General features: G+C 42.0%; 1 protein-coding gene across 1 annotated transcript in view; it reads left to right on the forward strand.

Moving 5' to 3' along the window:
• The first annotated feature begins 1,128 nt into the window (after window positions 1-1,128).
• The window catches only part of JAM3 (junctional adhesion molecule 3), a 50,569-nt gene continuing 39,235 nt past the window's right edge, over window positions 1,129-12,462 (forward strand). Inside the window, exon 1 of the mRNA XM_070952320.1 lies at window positions 1,129-1,183. Coding sequence (XP_070808421.1) covers window positions 1,129-1,183 — 55 coding nt within the window. The remainder of the gene's footprint in view (window positions 1,184-12,462) is intronic.

Below are 12,462 nucleotides of genomic sequence, written 5' to 3' on the forward strand. Positions count from 1 at the left end.
ATGCGTTAAGCAATAGCCTTCATACTTTTGTATATACCTGCTTAGTAGGGCTTTCGGACCCCCCCCCCCCAAAGCGGTGTTCTTTTTTATACAAAGTCAGCGTATTGCCCCCACAATCCGGGTCCTCATTTTACCTACCTGGAAAGGATGGAAGGCTGAGTCAACCTTGAGCCTGGTGAGATTTGAACTCGCAGTAATTGCAGGCAGCTGGTGCTAGTTAACAGCACATTAGTCTGCTGCGCCACCAAGGCTCCAAGGTTTGTTTAATTAATTAATTAAAGAAAGAAAGGGCCGGGGGAATCTTTTTAATTAATTAATTAATTAATTAATTAATTAAAGGGCTGGGGGAATCTGTTTAATTAATTAATTAAAGAAAGAAAGGGCCCGGGAAATCTATTTAATTAATTAATTAAAGAAAGGGCCGGGGGAATCTGTTTAATTAATTAATTAATTAAAGGGCCGGGGGAATCTGTTTAATTAATTAAAGAAAGAAAGGGCCCGGGAAATCTGTTTAATTAATTAATTAATTAATTAAAGGGCCGGGGGAATCTGTTTAATTAATTAATTAATTAATTAAAGGGCCGGGGGAATCTGTTTAATTAATTAATTAATTAATTAAAGGGCCGGGGGAATCTGTTTAATTAATTAATTAATTAATTAATTAAAGGGCCCAGGAAATCTGTTTAATTAATTAATTAATTAATTAAAGAAAGGGCCAGGGGAATCTGTTTAATTAAATAATTAATTAATTAATTAATTAAGGAAAGGGCCGGGGAAATCAGTTTAACTAACTAACTAACTAACTAACTAACTAACTAACTAACCGAGCTTTTAAATTGCGCTGGCTCCCTCCCTCCCTCCCTCCCTCCCTCCCTCCCCGCATCCTCTCCAGGCGGTCCCATCCCCGCCGCGCGGCCGGGGATGCGGTTGCCGGGGCAACGGAGACCAGCATCTCGGGTCGCCTAGCAACCGGCTCTGCCCGGGCTTCCTTTCCCCGCCTGCTCCGCGGCCTCCCTCTTTCTCTCTCTCTCTCTCCGTCTCTCCTCCCACCCGGCGCTGGGATCAAGCCAGGCGGGGAATGCGCAAGCTCGGCCCGGCGAGAACGGACGCCCCGAGTCCCTCGGCATCATGGCGCTTTGGCGGCCGGCGCTGCTGCTCCTCCTCCTCCTCCTCGTCCTGCTCCGTGAGTCTCGCCCGGGTGGTTGTGTGTAATGCGGATGGGTGGGAAACGGGGGGGAAATCCCTCGATGGAGGGAAAGGAGGCGAGGCGGACCCAAAGGAGAACCCGGGCGGGGTCTTTCCAAGCCGGGGGGGGGGAAGAAAAAGGGGAGGATGGGGGGGTCTCATTCTTTCCCGGTCTTAACAGCCCCCTTTCTCTCCCTCCCCCACACCCGGGAGTTCCTATTGTTTGCAGCATCCACCAGTTGCAAAGTTAGGAGATGCGTGTCTTGGGGAGTGGGGGATTGTTGGGGGGGGGTCCTTTGGGGAGTTTTTCCTCCCTAACCCATCATCCTTGGGCAGAGAGTTCCTGAGACCTTAGGCCCCTAGGCGTGCTTCCCTCAAGGGTTGGTGTGTGTTGTGTGTTTTGTGTGTGTGTTTGTGTGTCTTACAAGGGGTGTAAGGAAAGGAAAACTTTTCTCTGGTCCAGCATCTGGGACAAAGGGAAAGGAGTTGTAGCTGCTTTGGAAAGAAAAAGGAAAAGTTTTTTTTTTGTTGCTGTTGTTGCTCTTTTCAAGGCCTGAACAAAAAAGATTTGCGAGTTGGGTGATTGTGGGTTTTCGAACAAAACAAAGGCGCTGAATGCTGTAAATATTTTGCCTGCTGCCTGGCTCAGGAGTAACTCCTAAAGTAGCTGCCAGACCTACACACCCACACTCACACCCTCCTCCGTAGTTGTTCCACTGACTATACCATTGGAGGGTGTCCTGGGGAGCTTTTCCTGAGTTGGTAGAAAATGTACGTTCTTGTGAAGGAAAGAAGGGAGGGAGGATGGATGGATGGATGGAAGGAAGGAATAAGGGAAGGAGGGAAGAAGGAAGAAAGGAAGGGAGGATGGAAGGAAGGAAGGAAAGGAGGGATGGAGGGAGGATAAATGGATGGAAGGAAGAATAAGGGAGGAAAGAAGGGAGGGTGGATGGATGGATGGAAGGAAGGAAGGAATAAGGGAGGGAAGAAAGGAAAGAAGGACGAAAGTAAGGAAGGGAGAGAGGGAGGAGGGAGGGAGGGAAGGAAGGAAGGATGGAAGGAAGGAAGAAAAGGAAGGGTGGGAGGAAGGGAGGGAGGATGGAAGATGGATGGAAGGAAGGAATAAGGGAGGGAGGGAAAGAAAGAAGGAAGAAAGGAAGGCAGCGAGGATGGAAGAAGGGAGGGAGGGAGGGAGGGAGGGAGGGAAGGAAGGAAGGAAGGAAGGAAGGAAGGAAGGAAGGAAGGAAGGAAGGAAGGAAAGGAAGGAAGGAAGGAAGGAAGGAAGATGGAAGGTTTGGTGATAGGCCCTTTTGTGCTTCCGTTCGATTATTTTTATTGATTGTGGATTTCGTGGAGTTGTAAAGTACTTTGGAGGCGTCTTCCTCCCCACCAATTTATTCCCCTTTTTCTGTAACTGCGTGCAAAAGGTGGAGGAATGGCCGAACTAAGATTATTATTTTCCTAACCTTTCTCTCCCATCTGTTTTTATCAAGTCCCAAAATTGTTTTTGAATGGCATTTGCAACAGCAGCCTCAAGAAATAGGGCTAAGCGATAGTAACTGGCCCCAAATCACCCCCCTTTTTTTTGTCCTTTACTCCGAGTGTGGCCACTTACAAGCTGGCATAGGCTGTTATAGAAGCGGCTACTACAGGTAGTCCTCAACTTACAACAGTTCATTTAGTGACCATTACCAAAGTTACAACAGCACCCTAAAAAGTGATTTATGACCATTTTCACTCTTAATGACCTAGCATCCCCATGCTCATATGATCAAAATTCAGATGCTTGGCAATTGCTTCATACTTATAACCGTTACTATGTCCCGGGGTCACATTTTGGGACCTTTTGACAAGCAAAATCAATGAGGAAGCCTTAACGACTGTTGTTACTAACTTATCAACTGCAGTGATTCGCTTAACAGCTATGGCAAGAAAGGTCGTGAAATTTAATTTAATTTAATTTATCGCATTTCTATGCCGCCCAACTCCCAAGGGACAAGGGGCAAAACTCAAGTTAACCAATGTCTCACTTAACCACAGAGATTTTGGGCTCGATTGTGCTCGTAAATCGAGGACTGCCTGTGCATTTTAAGTATGTAAACAATAAAAAAAGTCGAGGTTGTGATGTTATTAATGAGGTTCTACCGTGTTACAAAAGCATCGATGCTTTTCTTTTGGTTTTTTCCCCCCCTGAATCCTACACATCTTTCTTTTCTCTTTTCCCTCCCTCATTTTCGCACTATTTTCATTTTCATTTGTATTTTATTCTTCAACAAGTCTCATAAATAAATAAATAAAAAATCAGGTTTTTTTGTTTTTTTTTTTAAAAAGAACAGCTGGCACACAGAGTCCATTTGCTTTCGCTCAAAACTATTTTGGGGAGTTGAATAAAAAGCAAAGCCAGAAAAAACAACAAGACTGGAAACTTTGCTAAGGCCAGCCTTCCTCTATCTGTACGCCATTTCGAATGTACACATATTTAACACTTGGAGAATGCAAAGAGGTGCTATCTGTGTGTGTGTGTGTGATATTTGGCCCTTCCCAATGGTTTGCGTTCTTTATCATCTTTGCAGGAGACAATCCTTGCTCCTGTCCCGTTATACAAAAATGTGGATTTTTCTATAATGGGATAACCACCCCCTCCCCCCCCAATCTTCTAAGTGTATCTGTGCTTATCTTGAGGACGACAGATTTAGGAATGCGCAGCTTGGCCAGCTCAGAGTAGTAGCTGATATTGGATCCTTCCTCACTTGGCAACAGAGACACTCATTGTTCTGGGGGGCCCCATGCAAATGCTTGCAGCTTTAATTGCAAAAACATTTGCTAATTCCATTCATGAATGAGTTAGGACTTGCTTGGGGTTTGGGGCTATTAATAAAGGGCCAGATAGGGCAGCTTGAGTGGGTTTTGCTCTAAGGGAGTTTTCAGCTAACATACAGTAGTGGCCAAAATTGTGGAACCCTTTTGGGAAAAGTTTATTTTCTAAAACTAGCTCATAACACCACTTTTTTTTTTTGGAGTAGAACCATAAAATTATATATCAATGGAAAGATAATTGAATCAAGAATGTAATGCAATAACTTTTATGGAGGATTTGCTGTTAGAATAGCAGTCACAGTAAAAAGAAGAAAAGTGAAACACGTAGAAAAAATGAGATATACAAAAATGATCACTGTAGAAAAAACGAGATACACAAAAATTATCACCACGTCAGTTAATACTTAGTTGGGTAACCTTTAGCATGAATGACGGCCTTGCAACGTCTTCCCATGGAGTGAACCAAGTCTTTTAGTTCTGCAGCTGTTATCATGTGAAACTAAGATTGAATGATGGCTTCTATGAACTGGGTTTTATTGCTGGGTGGCTTCTGACTAACAAGTTTCTTTAGATGGCTCCATAGATTTTCAATTGGGTTAAGAAGGTCTGGGCTATTCCCAGGCCATTCCAGCAATGGAATAGGATTATCTTGAAACTCCAAAAGAAAAAGTGGTGTTATTAGCCATCAAACCTCAAAAATACACTTTTCCGAAAAGGTTTCTACAATTTTGGCCACTACTGTACACACTTTCTACCACAGAGGCAGGGGTGGGGTCTACTTACCTTTACTACCGGTTTGCAACAGGATCGCACACGCGCCTTGCTTCTGCGCATGTGCAGATCGCTGATGATGACATCTGGGGTGGTGGGCAGGACTTCCCGCCAGTTTTACTACCGGTTCTTGCAAACCGGTCCGAACCGGGGGCAACCCACCACTGCTCAGAGGATAGATGTCCCTGGGTAAATTTATTTATTTATTTATTTATTTATTTATTTATTTATTTATTTATTTATTTATTTATTTATTTATTTATTATATTTCTATACCGCCTTTCTCCCGTAGGACTCAAGGTGGTGTACAGTCAAGAAAAATATAGACACACAAACATCATAAAATTGCTAATTAAAATTATTACTTAGTTTGGTCAATTAAATAAAACCCAGAATTAGATAACATTTAAAAAATCATTCACATGTTCGTATGTTTAGCCCCGCCTGTTGGAACAAATACAACAAATAGATGAGATTAGTGTTGTGGTTTGGAATTTGCCAATTCCTATTGAGAAAATGAGTTCATTAAGGAAATAGCCCAGACTTCCTGATGATCATTTCCAGGGACCACAAGTTTATATATTTCCTTGCAAAATTTACAGAGGACTGTATGACTGATCACAATCTCACACAGCTGCCTACTAATACAATGATTTGGGGAGAATGGGAGATGAATTCATTTATTTACTTACATAGTTGGGCTGAACTCCGAGCAATTTGCAATTTGGTGGCAAACATTTTGTCACCATTCGAGGAGACGTTGTCAGTGCGCTTCGAATTGTGTTTATCTGTCCAAGCGCTGGTCTTTCAATACCTTTTGATGTGATGCAAATTAGTGTAGATGTTATGTAATTTGCATCACATAAAAAGGTATTGAAAGACCTGACAGATAGAGGAGCACAATTCAAAGGACACTGACGACATCTCCTCAAATGGTGATGAAACGTTTGCCACCAAATTGCAAATTGCTCGGAACTCAGCTCAACAGCCCAACTACCAACCCGAACTACTTATATTCAAATACATTTCAACCACTTATATATTTATTCAGTTCTGTGGCCATCCGAATCCACAGGGACTGTGAGTGGCTCTCTGTAAAAAAAAAAAAAAAAAAAAAAGAACATGACAGCAGGAAGCGGCTCCCTAATATCCACTGATGAAATACTGAAATGTTGATTTCCAGTTCTTGCTTCTCCTTAACCAACCCTGATTTGCCAGGCTATCCTAAGATAGACCCAAAGCACCGCCTGAATCAGAGAGCAAAGGTATGATAGCAAAAACCCTGTGGACTAGGGATATGTTCTTTTTCTTCTTCTTCTTTAATTCCTCCAGCAGGCTAATCATTAGAACAAATTTCCGAGCGGACTTACCGCCCAGTTCTGAGTTTTGAATTGTGCACTATTTTCTTAACCGACCCGTCCAATATATTTTGTCGGGATGGATTGTGTTAGGTAAAGGTAAAGGTTCCCCTTGCACATGTGTGCTAGTCGTTCCCGACTCTAGGGGGCGGTGCTCATTTCCGTTTCTAAGCCGAAGAGCCAGTGCTGCCCGAAGACATCTCCGTGGTCATGTGGCCGGCATGACTCAATGCCAAAGGCGCACGGAACGCTTTTACCTTCCCACCAAACGTAGTCCCTATTTTTCTACTTGCATTTTTTACCTGCTTTCGAACTGCTAGGTTGGCAGAAGCTGGGACAAGTAACAGGAGCTCACCCCGTTACGCGGCACTAGGGATTTGAACCGCTGAACTGCCGACCTTTCGATCGACAAGCTTAGCGTCTAAGCCACTGAGCCACCACGTCCCTTTGTGGATTGTGTTACCGACTTCTAATTTCTTCCTTTGCAAAATTTGCCGTGCTGGTTTTAATCGCCACCCACAGAGTGATCTGGGACTTAAAAGCTACCACATTGACCTCTCCAGCTTCACCGCAGTTCTTGAAAACCCAGTTTTGAGTTGTGTGGGATTCCTTCCCAGAGACCTTCGTCTGGCCCAACACCACAATCCTTTGGGCATCAGGTTAAAACGTTGCTAATCTCCCAGGCCTTTGATGTCAAGGCATAAAGATCTTGCTTATTAATTTCACGGCTGCTGCTTGTCTGCTGTTATTATTGGCTTAGCCTTTTATGTGATATTTTAGGCTTGTTTTAAGCGAGCTGTTAGCTGCTCGAAAACCCAGTCTGGCGATAAGGTGAGGCATCTCTGGTTTTTAAAACAGAGCAAATGGTGTTTGAATGCGATCAGGGGAGAGACGGAGAGAGAGAAAGCTTTGGCACAAGCAATTAAAAATTAATTGAAGTTTGTTCATGCTGGTTTTTCTCCCCCCCCCAAAAAAAGCATTTTATAGTAATAAAATCAATGGGACGTAACATCAGAGAACTCTTTATTTGTAGGCTGATAAAACGGGGGGAAAAAACAAGAGCGATGCAAGAATCGGTTTCAGACATGATAAATCTGCTTTTGGCTTGCTGATTTCAGAGGGAATCATTCTATTTTTTATTTTTTATTTTGAATTTTTTTTTTATTTAAAACAAAAACAAAACATAAAACCACCCATCATTCAAATACAATCACAGAAAGTGTGTCGATCAGTTAAAATTCTTTTGTGCACAATCCCATATCCAAAATTACCAATTATTTAATTTCTCTTATTTAACAGTTTTGTATATCCCTTTATATTATTATACACATTTAGCCATTATTTAACAAAGGCTTAACTCCATAAGAAAAAAACATTTCATATATTTTATCATTACATTAATTTCATATTTCATACTTCATCTCCATGCTTTATTATCTAGCCACTGGTAAAACAAATCACATATCAAATAGCATTGTTTATCTTCCTGTTCTCTAATTTCAAATGTCAATTTACTCATTTCAGCACAGTCCATAATTTTCTTAATAACTTCATCATCTGTAGGTATCTTCTCACCTTTCCAATTTTTAGCAAAAACAATTCTAGCCGCTGTTAAAACATTCACAATTAAATATCTCAATTCTTTATTATACATTTCTGGTAAAATCCCTAATAAAAATATAGAGGGAATCATTCTTAACCCGTCTCCCCGATCGTTCTTTTAAATCAATTGAGTGCGAAGAAGTTTTGTTGCGATGAAAACACGAGACCAAAAGTGGATAAAAATGGAAGGAACCGAGTTGATGGTCAGAAACTCCTTGCGGAAAATTATTTCTGACTTTCAGTCTCTTCTAAAGTTTTAACCGTTTGTGATTATTATCCCTGGAGCTGTAGTTTGCAGTCTTTAATTCGAGCAGGTTAATTTGGTTCAGGTACATCAAGTAAATGTGCATTATTATTTTTTGTGGGTGTCCAGTTTTCCCGCCTTTTTTGCACCTATTATTTTTTATTTTTAAAAGTTTTTTAAATGAATTTAAAATTAAATTTAAAAATAAATTTTTAAAATTATGACTTTTTTTCCTTGTGGGTTTTTTTTTTTTTCATTTTATGAACCACTCAGGGTCACCGGATCACTTTATACAAATTTAATAAAGGAATAAATAATTTATTTAGGGAGATTTCTCTGGCCTTGGAAGCCAAGTAGGGTCAGATGCGTTTAGTCCCAGGGATGTGGGAACCACTAGCAGGAATTCCTGAGATGTAGGCAAGCAAAGGACATCCCAGAAGAAGCCGAAAGAAACTGCTTCTGTTGTGTTGCCATGACAACTACATGAATATATACGTACACAACGTATATAAGGACATCTTTTTACCTTAAAAATTGTGGGGGGGTTTTAAACCTTTTTCCTGCCCGGTCAAATTCAACCACACACTCTTTCATGATGAGTCTTAACTTCTTGAGAACTTCACCTGCTCCTCCAGATTCCGTTGTGGGTCGCATCCCCCTCAAATAGCTGAGAGTTTTGGGATTCTCCGAAGACCCAAATAGGTTTTATGGCCACAAAAGCCTTTTTGTAGCATTCTCATCAGAATATCCCTAGACAATCCCCTCTTTTTACAGAGATCCAGCTGTCTCTCAAGGAAGCAAGTGGTCCAAAGCCAGCTGTCCACGCTTGTGGTCGGTCCTGTTGGCTTTTTCCGGCCTAGTGGATTTTGGCCTGCTTAAGGCTCCTAAATCGAAAAGGGGAACGGAAAGGGTTGATAAAAGGCCCAAATCGGTTGCATGGAATTGTTGCTTTGATTCCATTCCAAAGCAAAATGTGAAGTTTCTCCTAGAGTTGTAAACACATCTTAAGCTTGTCACGTTGTGTAAGAATTGATTTCCCCCACCCTACACCCCCTTCCTAGCTCTGGCGAAGAATGTGTGATACTAGCAAGCTGTCTCTGGACATCTTCTCCAAGCCGTGTTGTTTATTATGTAAATGGCTTTGAGTTCACGGAGAATGGCGTGCGTGTTTGTGCCAAGTCTTTGCTGGTGCATTAAGAAGCAAAGTCGAAAGAGCCGTTCCTCGAACTGCTCAACTTTCTTTCCCCGATGGTGTCTTTTCTTTCTATCCCTCCTGAGGCTTAATGGTGGACTTTGCGGATCCTCGTCATCATTGTTTCACCCTCTTGACCATCCCACATGGCTTCGGATGTCCATGAGGAATAAAGTTTGGCGTGGCGCAGAAGTTAGGCCTGTGAAGTTACAGATTACAGATTAACAGAGTTGGAAGGGACCTTGTAGGTCATCTAGTCCAACCCCCCGCCCAAGCAGGAAACCCTACTCCATTTCTGACAGATGGCAGTCCAGTCTCTTCTTGAAAGCCTCCAGTGATGAAACTCCCACAACTTCAGAAGGCAACTTCTGTTCCATTGGTTGATTGTTCTCAGTGTCAGAAAGTTTCTCCTCGTTTCTAGGTTGACTCTCTCCTTGATCAGTTTTCATCCATTATTCCTTGTCTGGCCTTCAGGTGTTTTGGAAAACAGGTTGACCCCCTCCTCTCTGTGGCAGCCCCTCCAATATTGGAAGACTGCTGTCTTGTCTTCCCTGGTCCTTCTCTTCACTAGACTAGCCTTCCTAGACTCGTCTTCCCTTGAGTAACTGCCCTTAAGCTGGTAAATTCACCTACAACGAAGTTTGGGAGAAATACAAACAAACAATAGGAGCTTACAACAACAAAGGAGTTTGGCGAAAGTTGTGCTAAGTTTTGCTTCCTAGCAAATGCTACCTCTCTTTCCCTTGGCATCCTTTGTCATCACTCCCACCCAGACTCCCCTTCTTTCCCCGCCGGCTTTCCTACAATTTAGTCCTGTGTGCGTGTGTGCTGAGGCAGAAATGGATGTTGTAAATTCAAAAGTCCCGTTTCACAGCTGATTGCACTCCTGTCCGGCTAGGAATGCATTCAAACATTTTCTAAAGCCCGCTTTGAGTTGTAGCCCAGGACGGAGAGTGGGATAAGCTATTCGCTCTGATTCGGAATGCCTTTCCTGGGATTCGCTGTGCCGAAAAAATTCTCCTGGGTTGCAGAAGGGTTGAGGACAAAGAGATCTCTTTGTACTTTAAACGTTCAACGATTTCTGGAATGGTATTGGAGAGCCAGTATGGTGTAGTGGTGAAGGCGCTGGCCTAGAAACCAGGAGACTGTGAGTTCTAGTCCCACCTTACTCATGAAAGCTGGCTAAATGACTTTGGGCCAATCACCAGAGATGGTGAATTCTAGTCCTGCCTTAGGCATGAAAACCTAATTGATGACTTGCGGCCAATCACCAGGAGACTGTGAGTTATAGTCCTGACTTAAGCATGAAAACAAACTGGTGACTTTGAGCCAATCACCAGGAGACACTGAATTCTAGTCTTATCTTAAGCATGAAAGCTGGCTGGGTGATTTTGGACCAATCACCAGGAGAGGGTGAGTTATAGTCCTGCCTTAGGCATGAAAACAAACTGGTGACTTTGGGCCAATCACCAGGAGACTATGAATTCTAGTTTTATCTTAAGTATGAAAGCTGTCTGGGTGACTTTGGAGCAATCATCAGGAGACGGTGAGTTATAGTCCTGTCTTAGGCATGAAAACAAACTGGTGACTTTGGGCCAATCACCAGGAGACTATGAATTCTAGTTTTGTCGTAAGCATGAAAGCTGTCTGGGTGACTTTGGACCAACCAATCATCAGGAGACTGTGAGTTCTAGTCCTGCCTTAGGCCAGAAACCAGGAGACACTGAATTCTAATTTTATCTTAAGCATGAAAGCTGGGTGGGTGACTTTGGACCAATCATCAGGAGACTGTGAGTTCTACTTTAGGCCAGAAACCAGGAGATTGTGAGTTCTAGTCCTACCTTAGGCATGAAAGTTGCTGGGGGGCTTTGAGCCAATCACCAGGAGACTGTGAGTTCTAGTTCCGCTTTAGGCAAAGTTTCCATGTTGTCTTCTTAAGACTAACCCTGTGAATTAGCTCTCTCCAGCGGTAGTTCGGCATCCTAACCATTACCCCGATTAGCCTTAGGAGACCCCATAACGAGAAGGCATGAGTTGTGGTAGTACTTTTTAGAGATATAGGAAGTGGCTCCCAGATGTCCTACAGAAATAAATCTGGACGGACATCCATTAATTTTCAGGTCATCAGTACTAAAAGCAAATAAAAATAATGACCTGCCTATTTTCGCAGCAGAAGGCCTCAAGGCCACTGGGCAATACTACAAAATTAACGTTCCTCGCAGAATTGCAAATATATTTAGATTATACCCTCGGAAGGGCGTTCTTAAAATGCATTCTTGTAGTGTATGCATTTTAAAGTCTTGATTTTTCCACATTTGCATTGCTGGACAGACCCGTCTCCTGTTTCAAGGCTTCCAAAAAAAAAGGGGGGGGAAGGGAAAAAAAATCTAAAAGATAAGAGCCTCCTTTTACTCGGTGCCCAGAAACAATGCTTTCTTTACTGTAGATTCGTGGAAGATTAGCTTTGCTCAGCTTCCTGATTCTTCGCTCCCAGAGAATTAGGCCGATGGTGCATAGTTTAGAAATATGTCCCATTCCTCTCCTCCAACCCTTCCTCCCCCCCCCTGCTGGATTTCTAATAAAAGAAGGTGGTGCAAAAATCTTCTCCAATTTTGTTTACGTCACTAAGTTTGATTTATTTTAAGTGGCGCTTGGCCTCCCTATTTCTGCAAATATTCAACGTGTCTTGCCAAATTTTTTTTAAGGTTTTTTTAAAAAATTTTTTACAAACATATCAATCCATGAACAGTGTGGCACCTGGGTGTCATACTTTCTAATACAAATAAAACTAGTAGAATTAAACATAGCTATTACATTCAATCAACTTATATATTTCTAATAATAATACACATTTATATTAAGTTGTAGTCTATCATTAGTCAATTATTCCACGTTTTCTCTTGTCATTACTTTTATTTTATTATATAAAAATGTATACACTAATATTCCCCCTTCTCTTATTTCTATCTCTTATTCTGACTTTTAATCATGTCACCCTTTGTTTAAAAAAAATTTTTTTTCTTTCTATCCTACCTAACTTCTAGTCAGGTCACCTACCTAAAAAAAGAAAAGAAAGAGAGAGAAAAAGAAGAGCAAGTCAGAACAACAAAAAATAAAAATCTTCTATCCATCGTCTCTTGCCCGCTTCAACACTTCAGTTTCCTTTTTCCTTTTTTTCCTTACCAAATTTTTTAAACTCCCTGTCAGATGAATAATTTGGGGTTCCCACTCGAGCCGGGGTTGCGCAAGGATAAATAAAAATGAAATCCAGAACAGCTGTAAAGAAAGGAGAA

This window comes from Pituophis catenifer, unplaced genomic scaffold (genome assembly GCF_029215685.1).
Source record: "Pituophis catenifer annectens isolate HBS135680 unplaced genomic scaffold, rPitCat1.0.hap2 SCAF_12, whole genome shotgun sequence".
Classification (NCBI taxonomy): domain Eukaryota; kingdom Metazoa; phylum Chordata; class Lepidosauria; order Squamata; family Colubridae; genus Pituophis; species Pituophis catenifer.